A 22,540-nucleotide genomic window follows, 5' to 3' on the forward strand; every position below is an offset into this window, starting at 1 on the left:
CAGTGAGTAAACAGGGCTTCGGACTTACTCTCCCCGTTACCATTTTAAGATGAGTTGGTTGCTTTCAGGCCTGAATTTAAATGGCCTGTTGCTTGCTGTGTCTGAGACCAAGCAAGCTACAGGCCATTTAACTTCAAGTCTGAGCTGAAAATGGCGTGCGCAGGCCTGAGACCTGTTTTTATCTTGGGCTAAAGTCTTTTAACTGACCTGTATCCTCCCTCCAGCCGAAGCTGTAGAAATGCCTATGGTCTATTAACTATTGTGTCTTAAAACCAATTCACCTTCAGAGAGAAGTGACTGGCCATGCATTTGTGTAACTTGCTCTCTTGTGTTAGGGAAAACATCTTTTCTACACATAAACCCACATTTCAGTCTTGGCTTGAACCTGCTGTGCAGTAATAAAGTTTGCTGTTTTGGTCCGATTGGTGGCTGGGACTCCTTCCTTTCATTCCGCAGTGGACCGCAGGCTTGCGGGTGACAGAGCAGCTTCTCACCTGGAATTTTCCCTAACATTTTAAAGGCTTCATTGCCAGATTCTACATTTGCTTTTGCACGTTAATATGTGTGATAATCGGGGACCCAGGTGGCGCTGTGGGTTAAACCACAGTCTAGGGCTCGCTGACCAGAAGGTCGGTGGTTCAAATCCCTGCAACGGGGTGAGCTCCCGTTGCTCGGTCCCATCTCCTGCCCACCTAGCAGTTCAAAAGCACATCAAAGTTCAAGTAGAGAAATAGGGACCGCGCCGGCGGGAAGGTAAACGGCGTTTCCGTGCGCTGCTCTGGTTCGCCAGAAGCAGCTTTGTCATGCTGGCCACATGATCCGGAAGCTGTCTGCGGACAAACGCCGGCTCCCTCAGCCTATAGAGCGAGATGAGCGCCGCAACCCGAGTCGGACACAACTGGACCTGATGGTCAGGGGCCCCTATGAGTGATAATCAGGAGTGCATCAGGAAGCCAATAATTTTCACACGTCATTGGTATACCGCAGAGGGGGCTATTACTGAACTACAACTCCCATCAGCCCCAGCCAGCATGGCCAACAGGGATGATGGAAACTGTAGTCCAATAAAATAAAATCTGGAGTGTCCCAGGTTAGCCACCCTGGCATACACTGTCATTTATGAAAATTGTGTGAGTTTCTAGTTTGATTCGTGTATGTAACTATATGGACACAGCACAGAGGCGAGTTTAGTATTTTAGTTTGGGCACTTATACAGCTTAACTTCACCGTGTCCTTGCAGTGTACTCCTTGTTTTCATAGTGTGTACACAGGACGTGAGATTGAAGCCACTTACTGGGCGTGAGAAAGTAGAGTCTGAAGTCATATACACCTGTGCACACGGCTAGGATCAAACATCCAGCACGAACCATTGTTGTACCTTTTCCTACACCTTTGTGTGAAGCGACCCTGAGTGCCCTTGCACAGATCTCCTACTTCCCCACCAGCCAAGGCTTGACTCTCGTCTCCGCCGTAACGTTTTGAAGGGCATCCCCACGTGTCGGAAAACACACGCCCGGTGTGTGTGTGGGGGAGGGGGAGAGAAGCCTTAGCCAATCAGTGCTGCGAAGGCCGAGTTCACCGCGTCTTTTTAAGATATGAGAATGCCCTTCAAACATTACCGGGGGTGGGGAGTTAAAAACAAAACAAAACACAAAGCCGCGACGGAAACGCGTGGAGAGCTACTCCGTGCGCTCCACGAACTCCCAGCAAAAAGCGGTCCAACTTCCTGGCCCACCTTGTCGGCATTTTAAGTTCACACGTGGAAAGTAAAGCGGCAAAAAAGGAGGAGGAAAAAAGTTCCCAGCTTTTGCTGCCCTTTCTGCCCCCCCCCCCGCCCTACTTGACCTGCCCCACGGCCTCCACCTCCTGCGTGCCCCCCTCTCCATCATTTCCCGCTTGTTCTGGCTCCTTCCCCCCTCCCCACCGCGACCCGCCTCAATTCCCCCCCCCCACCTCCCCTCCGCCCGTCCACCTCCCCTCACCCCGGCCGGCTCGGCCATTGCCCGCTCCGGCCGCCGCCGCCGTTGCCTTTGTCCTTCGGCCCCTGCGGGCGCCCTCTCCGTCCAGCCTTGCGCCCCCCTCCCCGCTTCTCCTCCTTCCTGCTCCATTTCCTGCGTGCAGACTCTCCCTCCCTCCCTTCATCTCCGGCGCCCCTGCCCCTTCCTCCCCGCCTGCCCACCATCCCTCACAGCCGCCCGCCCGCCCGCCTCCTCCTCCTCCTCCTCCTCAGCACGGGATTGTGGGAGGAAGCGGAGCGGAGCGCAGACAGACGCCCAGCGAACATGGCTGCACCATGAGCCGCCTCCCAGAGGCTCGCCGCCGCCACCACCACCGCCGCCGCCGCCTCCTCCCGCCGCCGCCTCAGCGCTAGCGCCAGCCCGAGGCTTGAGCCCAGGCCGAGCGGCGGGGCGGGGCGGCGGGGAGCGCCGCGGCCGAGGGGGGGAGGCGGAGGCAGAGGCGGAGGAGGGACCCCCCCTCTCTCTCCTTGCCTCCCTCCCTCCCTCCCTCCCTCCCTCCACGGTCTCCTCCCCGATTGCCCCCCCCCCCGTCGACCGACGCCGCCGCCGCACGGGGAGGCGCTGTGGGGACCCAGACTGAGCGCGCAGACGGGCCGACGGACCGAGGCCGGCCCCAGGCGCCCGCTCCCCGGCGCCCGCTCCCCATGGATAGGAACTACCCCAGCGCCGGCTTCGGGGATCCGCTGGGCGCCGGCCCGGGATGGAGCTACGAGCGCTCGGCCAAGGCCAGGTCAGGCCGACGGACGGGGGAGGATGGGGAGACGGGAGGGGGGAAGGGGAAGGGAGAACCCCCCCCCGCAGTCCCGGGCAAGCACTGGGTGGGGGTCAAAGAGGGAACCCCCCCTCAGCCAGCCCCTCCTCGCCTGCTGCTTCTGCTTCGCGGGCCTTCACTTCTGGGCCTGGGAAAGCGGGGTGGTGGATGATGGGTGGGGGGGATTGGGGTGCAGAGTGCGGGGTGGGGGCCCGAGGGAAGGCCAAGGATAACCGGAGGATGTGCGCTCCCCCCTGAAGGCATTTGGGGGGGGACCTTCCTCGCGTCGGGAGGGTTGCCTTGTGCAAAGTGGGGGGAGGGAGGGAGAGAGGAGGCCTCTAGGCCATGCAGAGGAATGGGGGAGCCACTGAGGCGCACGGCTCCCCGCGGCGGCTGTTGGAAGTGGGGGGCGGCTGTATTTTACACGCGAACGTGTGTGCAAATCGTAAGGGGGGGGTGTAAGGGAAGGTGAGGATCCTCGGGCTCCCCCCCCCCTGCAAGGCAACCCGGCAACCTCTGCAGGGAGAAACTGTGCTCAGTTCCATGCAGGTGAGAAAGGAGCAGGGAGAGAGAAAAGGCGCTGTGTGGTGGGGCTTTTTTTTGGAGGGGGGGGTCCTCTACTTTCCTGGCCCTAGGGATACACACGCTGAGAAGTGCCCGGTGGGGGATACTTCTTATCCCCTTCCATGATGCTGGCGTTGCATCCCCTGGATTTCCTTCATGCCATGCAATAATCTTTTGCAACTCCCACCTACATCCGTGTTTGGGGGGGGGGCAGGGAACGTGGCCCTGGGAAAACCAGCCCTTCTTGGAGTGTTTTTCTCCTTTGCTAGGAGGACTGTGCAGAATTGATCTCCCTCCTGCCTTTCAGGAGGCTTTGCATTTGGGGACCGCTTTCCACATTTCAGCATTCTTGGCACCAGAAGAGAGATCCAGAGCCAGGGCCTCTCACAAAGTGGGAGAAGCTCCCCCCCTCTTTTATTCACATGTATGTACCCCCTTGTGCAGCGTTCAGGGTGGTTCAGAGTGAGGTTCCTTTGAATTTGTGTGTGGATATCTGGTGTTGGAAGTTGTGGAATATACCGGTAGGATAAGCCCTTTGGTTGGGGGATGGAGACAAAGATATAGAGGTGTTTGCAAAAGGCTTGGGGAGGTAAGCTCTAAATCAAGGAAGTACAGGACAATGGGAACCCCCTATGTTTCCAGGGACTTCCCTGTGAAATAAGGCACAGATGGGGGGGGCAAAGATCCTGTGACCCTCTTTATGCCGAGCTTGTTAACTGGGGCACATATTCTCAATCTGTGTGGTTTATGCCTGTGGTGGCATCATTCAGCCGTAGAAGGGAGCCACAAAAGGTGGGAGTTGGCCACCTGAATCTCTGAGACCTTTGAATCTTCGAACGTTAGATCTCTGGCTATTTGTTCCTGGGAATGCTTTTTAGGAATGAAAATAACTGGGGGGGGGTGTTTTCCACCAAGTACAGATCTGGCCCACCACATTTACTAGGAAAAGTGGGAGAAGATTGGCTGTACATATCCCCATTCCCATTGCTACAAGCACACATCCCAGTTGCTCTCAGAGAGAAATACAATAGCCCTGCCCCCCCTTGAAGAACCCAGTTATTTGGATCCTTATACCCTTTCATACACCTGCTCTGACAAATTAGGGCAGGCTCCCTCCAGATGTTTTGGACAATACAACTCCGACTGGCTGGGGCTGATGAGAGTTGTAGTCCAAAACACTTGAAGGGCACCAGGTTGACGAAGACTGTATTAGGCCTTGCTCCCCGCTGGGAGAACCCAGGAATCCTGGATTCCAATAATTCCTACTCTCTTTCTGTAAGGAGTCCTGGATCCCTAATCCCACCTCTCCTCTAAAGAACCTAGCAGAGTGGAATGGTCTTTACTCCCTTCCAGTAAGCGGGAAGGGTCATAGCTCACCTGCTTTGCATGTGGATGGCCCCAGAATTCAATCCCCAACATCTCCAGGTAGGACTTTCTGGGAGAGACCCCACGTCTGAAAGGCCGGAGAGCCACTGCTGGTCCATGTACACAACTCTGAGATGGGTGGACCTAACAGGCTGTCTTGGAATAAGGCAGCTTTCTATGTCCCAATTATCTTGCTCATTTCCCACAATGTTCAGGAGTTCCATCTCTCTCGTTTTGTACCAGAGGCCAGTTTGCTGCTTCTTCACCCCCTTTCCCAGTAATGCTTTTACAGGTAAGGAGAGCAGAAGAATGATGTGTTGTGGCGTGTTACTTCCACGCATCTTGTGCAAACTGCTTTGAGGCAGCCCTCATGCTTGTTAGCCTTTGATAAGAAAGTGGCAATCTGATACTTCATTTAAATGAGACACTGGCCACAAGAAGTGCTTAACCCATGTAAACATTCCCTGAGGCCGCCATCCATCCCATATAAATGGGCACAGCACTAGCACATCAGTGGTCCACGCAGGTGCGTTGCTGGAATGCTTGTGCTGCTGGCACACGTGTGTGCCAGCACATGCACACTTAAGTGTGCATACTTGTGTCCAGTGTGCATTATGGATTTCCCTTGCAGCAAGCGAAGGACCATGGGAGAGGCAAGGCGGTGGGGCCCAGAATTCCTGGCTTCCCTTGAAGTATATGGTCCAGAGCTTTAAGAATAGGGGATTTTCAGAGGCAGGGCTCTAGAGTTTTCTGGGAAGGGGAACTGGGGTCAAGTGAAGGTGGAGAAATGAGGTATCGGATTCCAGACAAGCCACCTCAAAGATCCTTAGTGGGGCACTGCTCCAGTGTTTATTTTCAGGGGTCATGGCTTTAGACATGTATGTATGTCTACATTAATCTCAAATGGGCCAAGAAGCAGAGTGAGACCACCTGGGCACAGATTGTCTCCAGTGTACATGCAGACATACAGAGGAAGCAAATCAGGAGGCTACATTTATTATCTTTCACATTTACTGTTGCATTATCTACCCCAAAGGAGCCATCCTCTGGTGCGTACAAGCTTTTGGCTTCTCCTCAGCTTCTCTCCCTGAAGAACCCTCTTCCTCCTTTTTTCTCCTCCTGCCCCTGGGACAAGGGCTGCTGAGGGATGATCTATATTTATTGTGCAGTTCAGTTACATTTGTGGAACTTTGGAACAGTTGTGTTTGTGGCTTAAGGTGTGTGGGGGGGGTTCATCATCAGCATGACAAAACATGGATAATTCTTGGCCTTTCTAATTTACTGCTGTCTTCAGAAGGTGGGGGTGACCTTTTAGAAGCTGATTGGGATCACCTTCATTTCCTTTTGAAAGCACAGGTATGTGTTTGGTACTGGGCATGGGACAGAGCAGCTTCCGCCCCTGCTGCAAGGTGCATCTGTGTGTACACAGAAGACATTTCAGTCAGGTCCCTGTTTCCTTTGCTCCCAGTGCAGTAGGACTTTACCTGTCTGGGGTTGGCAATCAGAGTTTCCAGGTTGGAGGGCATGTTTTCTAGGTAGTCTTGAGGCCCGGGAATTCTCTGTTTGCCTTTGGGCCTGAGGTGAGTTGGTTCTGTGTCTCTGTCTGCAAATGACTTTGAGGCAGTCTTGAAAATAAATCTGTAAAAGTTACTCGCCCAGTAAGTTTGTATTATCTGCCAGCCTGCATGCACAGTCTTTGATGTCAGGCTCATCGGTAGTCTTAAGCGGAAAGTGCTCTTTTCCCAGTTGACAGAGGCTTTCTGGCCTTTCTTAGGAATCACAGGCAACCTAGACCAGTGGCTGTTTACAAGCCTGTTTGGAGACTGCAAGAGGCTGAATTGGTGTGGTGGGCAAGCTTTTGTGCTGAGGAGTCAAGAGTATAACATCCATTGCTTTGTTTCTTAGTCGAGGTTTGTACTTTGGTCTGTTGATTCCCCCTCATTCGTAACTTAGGTTTTTGACGTGTTTCCCTTAGAATTAATTTCCACCTCACACCCAAACCTGCCTCTGGAACTCTGCATCCGACCTTAAAAAGCTCACACTCTCCTTTGCAGGTTTGTGATGCTCTTATGCCACAAGGAGGTGATACTCAGTGTACAGGCTTTTGCTTTGGGCTGTGTTTCCTGTAGATGTTGCAGCCGGCAGAGTGAGTGCTCCTTCTCTTGTAAATTACGCTTTGACTACCGTGCGTGCACCCGAGTGTTATACATTCTGTCTCATAGCGTGTTGATTCTGTCACCACCGCACAAACCTGCAACACATACGGTTACTGTGCTTTCTGATACAGTTGTGTGTGGCGTGCATCTTCTAGAGAGTACCCCATTGCTGGGACTTGTGTGCCATACGTTTATTTTTAAAACGTTCTCCGAGGCAACTCAGATTTTGTGTCAAGAAAAGCGGAGTTTGAAAACTTGCATAAATGATGCAGATTTGCATGTGTTTTGCTTATTTTGCCTAATTTGTGCAGCTTCAGATAAGGAGAAAGGCCAAGGAGCTACTAGGCAGGCTGCCCAAGCGCAGAGATCCAGCTTTGGAGACTTCGCTAGGTGCTGAAACCCATCTTTGCATCATCATTACGGGACAGAAGTTTCTCAGGAGACTGTGCCCAGCACGCAATATTAAATATTGTGTTTGCACAGTAGTGCGTACTATTCACAGCTCTTGTCTGCTGCCAGCTTGTATTCCTGCACTTGGGAATACTAGAAAGCTGTGTGGTGTGTTTAGGTAGGTAGCTGTGTTGGTCTGTCGTAGTCGAAACAAAATAAAAAAAATCCTTCCAGTAGCACCTGTGAGACCAACTACCCTAAGTTTGTCATTGGTATGAGCTTTCGAAGAAGTGTGCATGCACACAAAAGCTCATTCATACCAATGACAAACTTAGTTGGTCTCTAAGGTGCTACTGGCAGGAATTTTTTTATGGTGTGTTTATATCAGGGGTCAGCAAGCTTTTTCAGCAGGGAGCTGTCCCTGTCCCTCAGACGGCCGGACTATATTTTGAAAAGAAAAATAAAAGAATGAATTCCTATGTCCCACAAATAACCCAGAGATGCATTTTAAATAAAATACACATTCTACTCATGTAAAAACACCAGGCAGGCCCCACAAATAACCCAGAGGTGCATTTTTAAATAAAATGACATATTCTACTTATGTAAAAGCATGCTGATTCCTAGACCGTCAGCGGGCCAGATTGAGAAGGCGATTGGGCCGGATCCAGCCCCCAGGCCTTAGTTTGCCTACCCATGGTTTATATCCTGCCACATATGGATTGTTGGGCTGGCAATCTCTTGATGTTACCCTTGAACTTGCAGCACTACATGCATATTTGTGTTTGCCCTCCCTGAGATGCATCCTACTGTAACTTAAGAGTTCCACTCCCCACTGTCTCCGCTTCCTGCATCCATGGCTTGCTTATCCCTGTGCATCCTTTTGCATGGAACACACTCCTTGCTCTGCAGGCGTTTGAACACAATTAGCCAATAGCTGTTGGATTTGTAGCTGCACCTGCAAGACCTGCATTTAGGGAGTACACTTGCAGGCTACACTCATGGATTGCGATACAAAAGTTCTACAAGAAGAACATTTGGGCCACTTGTCCTTTCAGTTATGTTGTGGGCGCACTTTGTGCAATGCATTTTCACCTGCAATGTATTTGCATATCATGTAGCTTCTGTGGAGGAACTAAGCGGTTGGGACAACGATGCATGTGTTTCTGTAGACAGTTGCATCTACAAAACCTTATGGCTATCATTGGGCTGCAGAGCTCTTAAGTGTACATTCCATTAGCTTGCATGGAATCCTGCATGTATGTGTGCTTCTCGAAAACTGCAAGTTTCTAGTTCTCATGGGGCTAGGGATTATTTGAACAAAGTTGATTCCTTTCCTGGGGGGGGGGGGAATCGTGCACTCTTTCTATGCCAGCCACCTTTCTCTGTTCCTGCCTCCTTCCACCTTATTTGTTTCTTCTCCACACACACGCATACCATATGCGTGGCAAAGCACGCTCATTTGTACACCTTTTATTTTGCTGTTAAAATTTTCAGGTGCATGCTTCTGCAGGTGCCTGGCTGCATCCCAGTGGGGAATATCCCACCTTTGCTGTTCCTCCTTTGCCCCCGCAGACAGCCGAACATGCATCTTAGGCTCCAATCACATGTAGTATATTCTCAAATAATTCCTTACAAACCTTCAATAACCACAACTCCCACCTGCACGATGCTGGAAGCAATCCTTGCAGAAAGGTTGCCCCGCAAGAGAGGAAGAAATCTTGGTAGTGTTCTAGGTTGTGGTTTCCTGGAAAGCGGGGGGGGGGGTCCAACTCAGATAGGTGGGTTTTTTCAAGTACAGTCAAACCTCGGTTTGTGACCGCTTCGGTTTCCGACCACTGCGGACCCGGAAGTGTTTACATCCGGGTTCCGCGGCGCTCGGATGCGCATAAGTGATCTGCGCAGCGTATGCATACGCGAAAAACGATCTGTGCAGCGTGTGTGCGCGCAGAAGCGTGCATTGGGGAGCAACCGATTCAGCTCCGCGGAACGGATTGCGGTCGCAAGCTGAGGTACCACTGTAAACAATCCAGGAGTAGGGATATCGATTTCACTTTAAACTGTAGTATATATTATTCTCCTTCCTAACTTCAGCTCCTCTGATTTAGAAGGGAAGAGAACGGCATTTAACAGTTTCCTGAACTGGACTAGTGTTGTTTGCTTGCACATGGTGCTTGCATTTAATGCTAATGATATTTTACTGCTGTTCTGCATTTCTTGCAATAAACCAGGGGCTACATTTAAAGCAATATCACACCACTTTATAAACAGATGTTGCTTCCCCCAAAGAATCCTAGAAACTGTAGCCTGTTACGAGCGCTGAGAGCTTTTAGGGGACTCTCTTCACAGAGCTGCGGTTTTTAGTGTGATTTAACAGTAAGCCTCTCACTGTAAGGCAGGCATAGGCAAACTCCAGCCCTCCAGATGTTTTGAGACTACAATTCCCATCATCCCTGACCACTGGTCCTGTTCGCTAGGGATGGTGGGAATTGTAGTTTCAAAACATCTGGAGGGCCGGAGTTTGCCTCTGCCTGCTGTAAGGGGAATAAGAGTCTCCTAACAACTCTCAGAACCCTTAACAAACTGCAGTTCCCAGCATTCTTTGGGGCAAGCAATGGCACTTTTAAGTGGCATGATACTGCTTTGAATGTATAGTGCAAATGGGTCCAGTGTTCGATTTGTAGCCCTCTCTGCCACAAATGATTTCTCCTTAACATCATTCACCATCCTCAAGCTACTCTGGGAAACGGGTCACTCGTCTTCCTCAGTTACAGGTGAGGGAAACTGTGACTCAATATACAAGAGCCACTGACTTGCTCAGCATCCTCTCATAGCTCCCAGAGGTCCAGTGGTTTATCAGCTGTTGCTTATGTCATCTGGGTTTTTTGGAAGGGTGCGACCTCTTTCCTTCTGCCAGGAGCTGTGTAACTTATTAGTGGCGGGCCTTGTAGGCAAGAGCCAGTGTCCTGAGCAGGGAGAGGGCTAGGATAGGTGGTGTTTGGGCCTGGGGGGGGGGGCCTGAACTCAAGTGTTGACCCATGTTTTGCGTTTATTGTGTGGCCTCGGAAAAGTCACACTCTCTCAGACTCAATCCCCAGGCTCTGTGCAATGGGAGCATCGGTGGCCTGCCTAACTGGGTTGTTGTGAGATTTGCACTCCTGCAAATTAAAAGTGTTACTATAACACAGCTGAAAATGGTATAGAGCAGAATTACCTCCTTGTGCAGACACCTGAATGGAGTATGTCTCGTGTGTGGAGCCATGTGTGAGAACAACTGTCTGCATCTTTCTGTCTAGTTACTAGAGTTCACTGGTATGATTTGCATTTGCTTTGCCATCTCTGCCGAGAGGGCTTTCCCCATCAGCTACTGTCTGCTTAAGTGAGGAATCATCACTTAGTGCAGAATTGGGAGAGTTCTCTGTCCTGTGCTAGCCGTCGCCGAGAGAGTCTTGATTTCTATTAGCCATGAAATTAGTGCTCTTGCCTCCACAGTTGGAGGCAGAAGTGCTGGAAATCACAGGAGGGTAGAATGCTCTTGTGCCCAAACCTTGCTTGTTGCTTCCCTCCAGGCAACTATTTGGCCCCTGTAGGAACAGGACGCTGGACTAGATGGGCCACTAGCCTGATCTGGCAAGCTTTGTTTACATTTGTGTGCGTCTATCTCTTTCTCTGCATCGGGATGGTTTCCCATTCAGCTGTTGACACAGTGCTCTGTAGCAAGCGAGACAGTGATGAGGGTGAATGAAAGACTTTTATTTCCTGTTTCCTGTAACCCTTCGCAGAATGGCCCTCTCCTGGTTGCTAGAGTGCAGTCCATCCCTCCACCGCGGCTGCAGGCAGGCAAGCTGTGTGCAAGGGGGGGGGTGGTTGCCTGCTTTCATGGCGAGCCGCCTCCTTCCTTGCCCTCCCTGCCTCACATTGCAACCTCTGTAGCTCCCTGCAAGTCTCCCCGCCCACTAGCAGGTAGCTGCATTCCTGAGACAGGCGCGCTTGCTGCTACCGAAATCATACCAAGATCACTGGTACCACCTGGACTCCTCCCTGGAAAGAGGGGTGCACATCCCACGTGGCTTCTCCTGTCCCGGAGCTGTGCTTGCGTTTCCTGCACGGCACGTGCGTAATTGTGTGTGTGTGCCACATTTCAGAAAATAAGTAACGGTGGCAGGTTGGTTTGGCGCTGGGAGGAGGGGAGTGGCAGAGTTGTACATAATTAGGCACACAAAGTGTTTCCCAAAGGGAGTGTGGAAAGAGAGAGAGAGAGCATGCCCTGTGTGTTGTTATGTACAGAAGGCTTGGAGAGTGGCGGGTGTTTTTGTGAAGGAATACCTCTTCTCCCCAACCCCCAATAAATCTTGGCAAACCTGTGTGACGTACCAGGCCCTTCTCCCACGTTATTTACTGCCCCAAGTGAATAGCTGCCGGCGGTTTAGGGTACGATGCTGTACCCTCTTAACCCCATTGGCTTCAGTGGGACTTACTTTTGAGTAGCCTGTATAGGATTAAATTGCAAGTGTGTCAAATCCAAGTGGATGGGAGCTCAAGCACCTGTGATTTCTGATAAGAGCAGCTGAACTGTCAGCTGGGCACATGTATTTGGGGTGTGGGCAATGGGAGAGTGTTGACTTTTTCTTTTTTTTCTTTTAAAGAGGTGGTAAAATCCAGTAGTTTGGAGCAGGTGCTTAAAAGGCAGGGCCTGGGAATGGGGATTTTTGCAGCTTTGAGCAGGGAGCTGGAAGCAAGGCCTTTGGGGCACTCAGTTTTCTTGACCTGGTCAGTTTTTTTAAGAGTGCATGTGTGTGTGAGAATATTTTTACAAATCATCCAAGGCGGAAATGTGTGTATGTGTGTGAAGAGAAGAAGAATTTCAGGTAAAGGACAAGAGCCAGCAGCATCAGGAGGGCTGAACTGGCTGGGTTGCAGATAAGGAGAGAGAGAGAGATCTCAGCAGCACCTACAGCTAAGGAAGCAGGTCAGGAATGAGGGGCGTTCTTCTGTGAGCTGCGTTTGCTGCGTTTTGGCCGCTGGGCTAGACAGCTGCGTCTTCTTGTGCAAGTGCGGAGAGGCGGGGGAGAGGAAGGGATGCAGGTCAGATGCAGAGGCTGTGGGAAACCAGGAGGTGGGGACTACATTTCCCATCATGCATCACTGGTTACACATTACAGTCTCTTTACCTGCCTATGTGAGTTGCTAATGAAAGAGGAAAGAGGATATATGCTTTTCCCAAGCATATAAAGAAGGCAAGGCAAAACCTCCTGGTGCCTGTAGTGTTTCAGTCTCAACTGTGTGGCACTTTTGAGCGTGCAGCGTGTTTTTGCTTAATGTAATTATTTCGTTCCTCTCGAATGAGGGCATTGGTGTGCCCATTTTATGGGTGAGGAGCTCACGCCCATGGCTGCACAAGGTCACCTAGAAAGATAATAGCCGAGTAGGGCTCTGAGCTCTAGAGCGCATGTGCTAGACCCCAACACTTCTGTGCACTCGAAATTAAAGAATTCCGTATAATTGGGTTTCTTGACCATTACCAGACTTTCCACTGATAAGCTTTGCATGAAACCTTTTGTGCATATAAACAGGGTATCCAAACTGTGTGAAGTGCATCAAATGATCTCAGCCACATTCCCGGAGAAGTTGCCAAGTCTGACCCAAGTCTTTTCTGTGTGTCTTTGTCCTTCAGCCTGGTGTACGGTGGATCCCGGAGCTCACACCCAGACACGGATATCTTGCACCGCCAAGCGTACGCCACCCCCCATCCTCTGCAGGGCTACGCCACAAACCACCACCCGGCAGGTACTGTGGTTCTGTTTCTCTCTCTCCATTGGTGTTTCTCTTTATGCACATGTGTTTTAACCAAGCCTCCCCTTCCTTCCTTCCTCCTCTCCCCTCTCGCTGTGCGTTTGTCCTTCTCGTGCAAGTGTGCCTACGTTCTCTTCCCCTGGTTCACCTTGACTACAATCCTTTTGCCCTACGCTTTCGGGGCGGAATGACAGGTTACAGTGACGCAGTCAGTGGTACTTCTGAAATGCAGTTGCTGTGAACCACAAGAGGGTAGGGTGCTCCTGAACTCAGGTCCTGCTTGCGGGCTTCCCACGGGCATCTGGCTGGCCGATCTTGAGAGCAGGGTGTTGGATTAGAAGAGTCAGATCCATAAGGGCTCTTCCTCTTACAGCATTTTTTAAAAATGTGCTTAGTGCGCAGGACATTCTCTTTTAACCCAAAGCAGAGGATGGGAATCCAGATCAGAAGTGTGGCCTGGGAGAAGGGGGAATCTAATCCTTTTCTCCATGCCCTTTCCCTGCCTCTCCACCCAAAGCTATTAATTTTCTAGAACAAATAAACCACACTTCTCTTTCCCAGTCCCCACTGCTGCTGATTTCGATCAAGAAGTACTGTATTTTTCTGTGTATAACACGCCCCCATGTATAAGATGACCCCTATTTTTTGGGACTACAACAAAAATTGGGGGGGGGGAGATTGCCCAGAGTTCAACCTTTTTTTGGGGGGGGAGATTGCCACGGCCACCAATTGTCAGCACGCTCACCGCCGAAAGCCCACCTGCCCACTTGACGCAAGCACAGCTGATTGCACGCATGACTCACCGCTGTCGTAAATCGACCGCCCAGTTGCCGCAGCCAAAGCCAATCATCAGCAGGCCTTGCCGCAGCAACCAATCACGCCCAATTGCCACTGCCAGTCCCCTGCTGGCTGCTGCCACCAATCGCCTGTCCCCCCTCTGCTATCCGCGTATAAGACAACCCACAATTTTTGCCTATTAGTTCTAAGGGGAAAATATCGTCTTATACACGGAAAAATACGGTAACGTGCCTGTGCTCAGAACACACAAAGAAACAGACTAGCCAATGTAAATTATAATTTGGCCCTCCGTTTATGGGTTTCCACCAGGGCCAGTTTTCTGACCTGCCAGCCAGCAGTTTTGTCTCAGTTCCTCATTTGTCCTTCATTTCCTGCTTTTTCTGACTTCTCCCCTCTCCCTTGGCAGCCACCTGTCTAGCTGCCTATAACTTCTCATTCCCCCCCGCCTTCCGTCTGTGCATGTCTCGCTCTTGGCTGAGTCTCCCCCTCGCCACCAAAACAAACTAAAAAAAACCCCAAACCCTCTGTGGTTGGTGTGTCTTCTAATGGTGCCAATGTTTCTTCATCCTTTTGATGCTTCGTACCACTCTCTGTCTCGGGGCTCTCCTGTCTGTTCAAAGTGGTGCTCCTCTTCCAGCCTTCTATATCAGGCGATTTGGCACTTCAGGCCCGGAGATGAACTGCGGCCCTCAAAACTCTATTCAGACCACACCCCTAACCCACACTCTTCACTGGCTTGCCTTCATACGCAGAAAGGTTTTGCCCTGCTGGAAAATGTCATTGAACTTTGATAATGCCTTTTGCTTCCTGGATAGAAGACAGAGAGAGAGAGATGTGGGTAGAAATTAGCCTACAGTACAAAGCTAAAATCCACATTTTATTTACAAAGATTTAATTTACCAAGATAAAATTTACGTGGACTGAAAATTAAAGAGGATGGGACAGGAAAAATCTTGAACAAAGTGGGCTGTGCAGTTAAGAAGTAAAGGGAAAACATCTAAAGAAAGTGAACCATTAGGTTTTCAGACACTCAGAAAGAAGGAAAGGAAATTTATTTTAGAAATAATTATTGATCTTTTGTGGATTGACAATTTGATGAGCAAATTCACTGAAATCTGAAATGTTACAATATTGTACGTGCCGGAATTGGCAAATGGATAGCTGATGGCTAAAGAAAAGAAGTTACAAATGACAAAAAAATTGTACTATAAGGTTAACTATTGGGAATGAAATGTGAATTAGAAATAATTGGGACAATCATGCAGCAACAAGACGATATTATGGACACATCGAGAACAGACTGCAGGAACCCTATTTTGGAAAATTGAATTAAATTAATTTTAATTTGTGGTTGATTTGTTGAAATTTGGAAAATTAATTTAAAAATGTTTTGGCCTTTTTTTTACATTTGTTGCTCTGCCCAGATTTGCCTCTGGCCATGCCTACCACTATTATGTGGCCCTTGGATTGTTTCCTAGAATGGAATGCGGCCCTCGGGTAGAAAAAGCCTCTCCACTTCGGATCTATCTTTTCCCCCCTCGCTTTATTTCAGCACCTTACCTCCTTTCTCTGTCTCCTTTATTTTTTTCCAGGTCTCTCTGGCCTGTTCGAGACAGGGCTCCATCATGCCAGCAGTGCCACCCCGGACGCTTCTGTCATGAATCTCATCTCAGCGCTGGAGTCTCGGGCACCTCAGCCGGGCCCTTCTGCCTCCTCCCTGCTCTCCCAGTTCCGCACCCCATCCTGGCAAACAGGTAACTACCCTAGCACACCTCCCGGTGGCACAGAAAGAAGGACAGGGGCCTTTTGCTCATTGTGGGCTAGGCTGAGCTTTCATGAGAGGGCTTTTGTGGATGCACTGATGTAGGAAACAAATGGTGGGCTTTGTTTTACCTCCACTATCAGAGCACTATGCCTGTGAACACCAGTTACTGGGTGTCACGGTGGCCGGAGTGGACTACTTCAGAGTAACGACGCCACGCAGCTCTGCATTTTATTCTTTTATTGGTGCTGCGTATTTACAGTGCTCAAGTCATTGCTATTTACACGGAGTGATGTGGTCAGTCGGTTTCAGAACCTCCTAATGGCTTTTGGCGCGTCTTTCTCCAACACAAAAGCTTTGGCAGACCCATCCTCTTGCCCCTCCTCTTCCTGCGTAATTCTGGAGTTGGGGGGATGGGTCTTCCCCCCTTGCTTGCCCCTTCCTGTCCCACCTGGGACCCTGGCTCCACTACCTTGCCTGAGCCTCGGACACGACTTCCTGCTTCCCCACTGGAATCGGAACTCTCCCTGCTTTCCCCTTTGCTCGGGGACGGGCTTGAACTCAGGAGGGGAGGGACTTCGCGATATCCCCTGTCCCTCACACTGGGAATCACAGGTGGGCAGAATGCTCTTGTGCTCATGTCCTGCTTGCAGGCTTCCTACAGGCATCTGGCTGGCCACTGTGAGAACAGGATGCTGGACCAGATGGGCCATTGGCCTGGTCCAGCAGGACTCTTCTATTCTTAGGTTCATATAACACCAGTCTTAAAGGATCTGCATTGGCTCCCAATACGTTTCCGAGCATAATTCAAAGTGTTGGTGTCGACCTTTAAAGCTCTAAACGGCTTTGGCTCTGCGTACCTGAAGAGGCAACTCCACCCCCGTAGTTCAGCCCGGACACTGAGATCCAGCTCCAAGGGCCTTTTGGTGGTTTCTTCTTTGCAAGAAGTGAGGTTACGGGGAACCAGGCAGAGCGTTTCTTGGTGGTGGCGCCTGCCCCATGGAAAGCCCTCCCATCAGATGTCAAGGAGATAAACAGCTAACTGGCTTTTCGAAGACATCTGAAGGCAGCCCTGTACATTTAGGGAAGCTTTTAATGTTTGATGCTATATCATGCTTTTATATGTGTTGGAAGTAACCAGGAGTGGCTGGGGTAACCCAGTCAGATGGGAGATGGGCGGCATATTAACAACAACCTCTGATGGGAGGGACCAGGTGGTAGAGTGTCATCTCTTGATGACCTGTAGCATTGGGTCATGGTTCTTGATCCCAGCTCCCCAAGGCAAGAAGCCTTTCCCATAATCTGTACCTGCTCCTGATCTTACTGGGAGCGAACATGGAAGCTTCTGCATGCAAATCACATGCTCTTATGGCTGAGCTGTATCCTGCATCGCAGAAACCCAGTCTCAACAATGAGGCGCAAGGTGAGCCTGTCTCAACATGTCTTTCAGGAGTGTGTTTTGTTTTTGGGCACAGCTTACTCCTCCTCTTGTGAGTAGTCAAAGCTCTGTGCTTTTACCGCCCCCCCCCCACCTTCCGTGTAGGTGCCTTGCAAATCCTGCAGCTCTGTGCAAATAAATCCAACTGACCTGATGCTCTTGTTTCTTGCAGCCATGCACACTCCGGCGCCCGCCGAGCTCTTCATCTCGGGGGCCCTCCCAGGCTCCGGCACCTTCCCCTCCTCATCGGCACTCTCCGCTTACCAGCACCCAGCCTCCTTCAGCGGGCGCAGTTTCCCAGTCACTTCTTCGCTCAGCCTGCAGGATGCCACCTTCAGCCCCACCTCCAACGGCCTCTTGTCCCCACATGACCCCCTGCTGCACATCAAGTCCTCCCAGTCCAGCGTCCCCTCCTCCCTCAGCTTTGACCGGCTGGGCAGTGCAGTGCTGGGCACGGGCTTGCCCTCCCAGAGCTCAGCGTACCGCAGCGCTCAGGAGTCGGCTTCCCGCCACCTGCCCTCCCAGTTCAACCTCCTGTCGTCCTCGCTGGGGCCCTCTGACCAGACATCCCAGCTATATAACACCTCCGTCTTCTCCAGCTCGCCCGCCTCCTCCATCGACAGGGCCATCCCGCGTCAGGACAGTGTCATCAAGCATTACCAGAGGCCCTCCAGCGCCCAGCCCCAGCTGCCCGCCGCCCATTCCCTCCAGCACTACCTGAGCTGTGGGGGCAGCTACCAGCAGATGCCCCACCGTTCCAGTCTTTCGTGCAGCCCCTTGGGCGAGCAGTCACCCGCCAGCAGCGAAGGCTCGCAGCAGCAGAAGACCTCCCAGGCCACGCGGCAAGAGGCCTCCCAAAGCTACCGCCCCATCATCCAGTCCCCCGGCTACTCTGGCACGGCCTCCTCTTCCAAGTCCAAGAGCTACTCAGCCTCCCGCCAGCCGCCACGCTCCACCGCCACGCCCAAGTGCCAAAGCAACTACAGCTCGTCCACTCCTAAGCCCAGCTCCGTCATCGCGAGCCAGTCGCAGGCCTATTCGCCCGGGCAGCCCCAGAGTCTGCTCTCCATGAGCCAAACGCAGAGCTACTCGGTCAGCCAGCCGCAGAACCTGTCTTCGGTCAGCCAGGCCTCTCAAGGCTTCAGCAGCAGCCAGGCCCAAGACCTCACAAGCGTGAGCAAGGCGCAGAGCTACTCAACGACAGGGCAGGGCCAGCAGGGCCAGGCCGGGCAGGGCGGGCAAGGGCTGCAGACCTGTCAGAATCAGACTTACTCGCCTGAGCAGCTCCAGGGCCTGTCATACAGCGTCCAGGCCGAGCCTCATAGCCAGACGCCAAGCTACGTGCCTGCTCACTCGCAGGGGATGCCCACGGCCAGCCCATCGCTGAGCTACAGCACCGGCCATTCGCCAGCCATGCCAGGGCACAGCCAGTCCATCGGCTACTCACACAGTCAGAGCCTCCCAGACTCGAGCCCTTCACAGATCATCCGGCCCCTCCAGTCGCCCACCACGAACCGGCCCCAGAGCGTGGCGTCGCCCGGGCAGTCTCAGAAGTACCTCACCTCCGTGCTGTCTCCTTCGTTCATGCAGTCGGCCCACACCCAGAGCTACCAGAGTTCCCAGGGAGGGCTGGAGAGGGCAGCATCTTATGGCAAATCCAAGACCGACTCGGACCTGCTGTCCTCGGAGCGGACAGAGGACGAGGAGTTCCTGATCCAGCACTTGCTGCAGTCACAGAGCCCGCCCCGCGTGCCCCCCGAGGGCATGGTGGAGTGCGAGGAGAGGGCCGGGAAGGGGATGGGCTATGAGCTGAGCAAGACGGAGGAACGCTACCACCTGCAGAGCGTCATCCGGACCAACTCTAACCTGGACAACCAAGGCCTCGAGATGTCCCTGCAGGGTCTCAAGGACAAGAAGAAAGGGGAGCGGCAGAAGGAGTATTCGCACACGCGCTCAACGCCAGAGTCCCTGGCCACTTCCGTGGTCCACTACAGCCACCAAACTGGCTCCATGGACTCCTACGGGCAGGAGATCAAGAAGTCGGTTGAGCAGCACCTCCAGGGAGGACACATGGACGCGGGGGGCAAGGAGATATCGCAAGCACACTCGTACCTGCAGAAGACCCCGGAGCACGCCCCCCAGCAGCACTCCATGGAGCCTCACGGGATGATGCCCGGGCAGCAGGGGGGTGCTTTAATGTTGGACTCCCCTCCCGACCTGCCCCCGCTCTCCCTCTCACAACAGCAGCAGCAACAACAACAATCCCAGCTGCTCCAGTCTGTGCTCACTCACACACAGAGCCAGCTGCACTCGCGCGGGAAGGTGCGCACCCCGCTGGACGTCCACCTGATGGAGCCGCAGCGCATGCACCAGGCCGAGGCGCCTTCTCCACAGCTCCAGATGCAGGCGCTGGAAGCCCACCTGCACCAGGCGCATGTGCGCTCGCAGAGCATGGAGGCGCAGCTGCTGGAGTCGCAGCAGTCACCACAGCTCCAGGGCCAGCTGCAGCAGGAGAGGATGCAGTCGGAGGGCATGGAGGTGATGCCCCAAGGCAACCTTTCCCAGTCTCAGGAGATCCAGGATTTCCTGGAGCCCGAGCTGAGTCTGGAGTCCCACCTGGGGCAGAGTGGCTCAGTCCAGAGCCAGCAGCACCTCCTCCCCGACGGCGGCCTGGACCCCGACTCCTCCCAGCAGGTCCCTCAGGGCCAGCTGGAGGGCAAGGACCAGTTCGAAAGCGCCAGCCCGCAGGGGGCCAAGCAGCGCTTTGTCCCCCTCACCTCCATCTGCTTCCCGGACTCTTTGCTACAAGACGAGGACCGCAGCTTCTTCCCGGGCATGGAGGACATGTTCGGGCCTCCTCCTTGTGCCGGAGATGAGTTCCCCAAGCCGGACGACGGGACCCAAGGAATGGAGAGGGGAGAGGGCATGAAAGGCGGAGGCTACGACATGATGCAAGGGGGGCAAGGCTACCAGAGCTACTGCCAGTCAGAGAGTGGAGATGGGCAGCACTTAGGCCTGGACTCTGTCTCTGTGAAGCATGAGCTGCCTTCAACGGTCAACACAGAGCAGCTGGGCTTGATCCAGTCGGGACAGCATGGGACAGCCCCCGTATCGGAGTCCAAGTCTGGCCTGACGTCGCCCATCTTCTGCTCGTCGAAGCCCAAGAAGCTGCTGAAGACCTCGTCCTTCCACCTGCTCAAGAAGCGGGAGCCCCCCTTCCAGCCGCCCAAGAAGAACTACGCCCAGGAGTACGAGTTCGAAGACGACGAGGACAAGGAGGACGTCCCGGCCGACATCCGCCTCAACAGCCGCCGCCTGCCGGACCTGCTGCCGGACCTCATCTCCAGCTGCCGGACCAACCGCACCAGCCTCAGCCCCATGGGCGACATAGACTTCTGCCCGCCCAACAGCGGCCTCCTGGAAGGGCCCAAGCGCCGTGGCCGCAAGCCGACCAAGCCCAAGCGGGAGGGCCCACCCCGCCCCCGCGGGAGGCCCCGCATCCGGCCCCTGACTGAACCGCCCCATGGCGTGGCTCACGATGGCACCAAGAAGCCCCGTGGCCGGGGGAGAGGGAGGGGCAAGAAAGCCGGGGAGGAGGGGGTTGAGCCAGGAGCAGGCTTGGAGTCCCTCAAACCACTCAAGGTAAGCGGGGACTGGGAGGCAGCGGGGTTCGTTTTTTAAGCGGTAGGGCTGGCAGCGGGGGTGGGAGGGCTGTGGCCCCTCTCCTTAAGAGGCTGGTTGGATTGGGACCCCCCCGCCTGCCTCGGCCGCCTCGGCCAAGGCTTTGGGGGGCTGCAATCCACCCAAAGCCCGGAGGGGGGGAACACAGGTTCCCCATCCCTGACTTGCAGCGGGAAAAGAATAATTTGAAAAATGAAGAGATCGGTTCTGAGACTAGAAATAGACAACGGGCAGAAACGAGCTGTAGGGACGTGTGGTTTCTGGCTTCTGCAGAGTGGGCTTAGTGAGAGAACCCAGGGCGTTGCCGTAACACCAGCTGAAGTGGATTTGTATTATCTGACCAGGGTCTTGCTGCCTGATCCCTTTTAAGTGGAGATGCAAAGGACTGGCGCCAAGGTGTTCTGGTGCTGAACTGTGGGCCCAACTCGCGTACAGGAAAGGGAGCAGGCAGACTTTTGAGGCTCCTGGTGTTGTTGGGCTCTGGAGAATCTGTTACAGGCAGTAAACTACTTCTTGACTTGCCAAGTGCAGTTCATATGTACCTATAGTGGTGTGCTTGCTGCTGGAAATTGCTTATGCACAATCCGGGCTCCATAGGGCTGCAGGAGTGTTTCAGCCTGCTTTCCAGGAAACACACACGGTGTCTGAACAGCTCCCATAGATAATTGCACTGATGTCTGTACTTAACAACGCTCTCCATGCAAACACTGGAGGAGTTTTCTGGGGGCAGCCACCGTGCCATGGGTACATGTGAAAGTTTGATGGACATGGTACATATTTGCAGCCGGGTCTTTTTTCCATGTGCTGTTCAGCAAGGAGGGAGAACCTCAGTCCCGGGGCACTTGGCTGTGCTTGCTTTTGCTTAGGGTTCCAGTCATGTCTGGCATGTGGCCCAGAGAAGGTTGCCTCTAAGAGAATGCAGCCCATGGCCTGAAAAAGACCCCTCCCTCCATTGCGCGCCAGCATGTGAATACAGAAGCTACTCAGATTCTGTGCTTAATGTTGTGGAAAGCAGCAAGTTGTTCAAAGTTGTAAGTCTTAACACATTTCACACTTTGAAGTGGCGACTCTAAAGGATGCTGCTCTCCTGTTCATTAAAAAAGCAAAACAAAACTGGAAGAGAGTGAATTTGGAGGCAGAAAGTGGCACACTCCTCCCTACCTCTAAATCAGGCATCCCCAAACTTCGGCCCTCCAGATGTTTTGGACTACAATTCCCATCATCCCTGACCACTGATCCTGTTAGCTAGGGATCATGGGAGTTGTGGGCCAAAACATCTGGAGGGCCGCAGTTTGGGGATGCCTGCTCTAAATCTAACACCTAAAGTTCCTGTGCCATCCATAAACCTTGCCTTGCATAGCTGTTTCAGCATCCAAAGCTCCTCCTTCTGTTGCACAGCTTATTCTGTGCTCTTGCACTTACAGACTTTTGCATTAAGTCTGGCAAACGTCACGGAGGTTGCGTTTTTGCTCTGCAGTCCAAGGCACACCTACATTGAACACTGTAAGTGAGGCTTGCTTTGCAGTTAATTCACACAGGATTATGCTGAGTTAATGTGCACAGGGCTGTTGTTGTTTTGCTTCCCTCTTCATTATTCCCTTTGCTTATTTGTCCCCATCTCGGCCGTTATTGTTGCAGAGAAAGGTTTGTGAAGATGCAAAAGGTACCAGATCGTGTCTCGGGCAGGGTTTGCCATGGGGTTGCATACACGCCTCCTCTCTATGGCCTGCTACCGCTCCCCCAACCTCATGCTGGTTGGCTGTGGGTTTGAGGAGGGCCCTCTTTTCTCCTACACCAGTGGGGCCCCTTGGCAGGCTTAGCTAG

General features: G+C 52.8%; 1 protein-coding gene across 1 annotated transcript in view; it reads left to right on the forward strand.

Annotated features, from left to right (window-relative positions):
* The first annotated feature begins 2,239 nt into the window (after nt 1-2,239).
* Nucleotides 2,240-22,540, forward strand: part of PRR12 (proline rich 12) — a 47,729-nt gene continuing 27,428 nt past the window's right edge. The window contains exons 1-4 of the mRNA XM_035134406.2: nt 2,240-2,748; nt 12,919-13,031; nt 15,428-15,589; nt 17,208-20,677. Of these exons, the coding sequence (XP_034990297.1) occupies nt 2,663-2,748; nt 12,919-13,031; nt 15,428-15,589; nt 17,208-20,677 (3,831 nt within the window). The 5' untranslated portion in view covers nt 2,240-2,662. The remainder of the gene's footprint in view (nt 2,749-12,918; nt 13,032-15,427; nt 15,590-17,207; nt 20,678-22,540) is intronic.

This window comes from Zootoca vivipara, chromosome 13 (assembly GCF_963506605.1).
Source record: "Zootoca vivipara chromosome 13, rZooViv1.1, whole genome shotgun sequence".
Taxonomy (NCBI): Eukaryota; Metazoa; Chordata; class Lepidosauria; order Squamata; family Lacertidae; genus Zootoca; species Zootoca vivipara.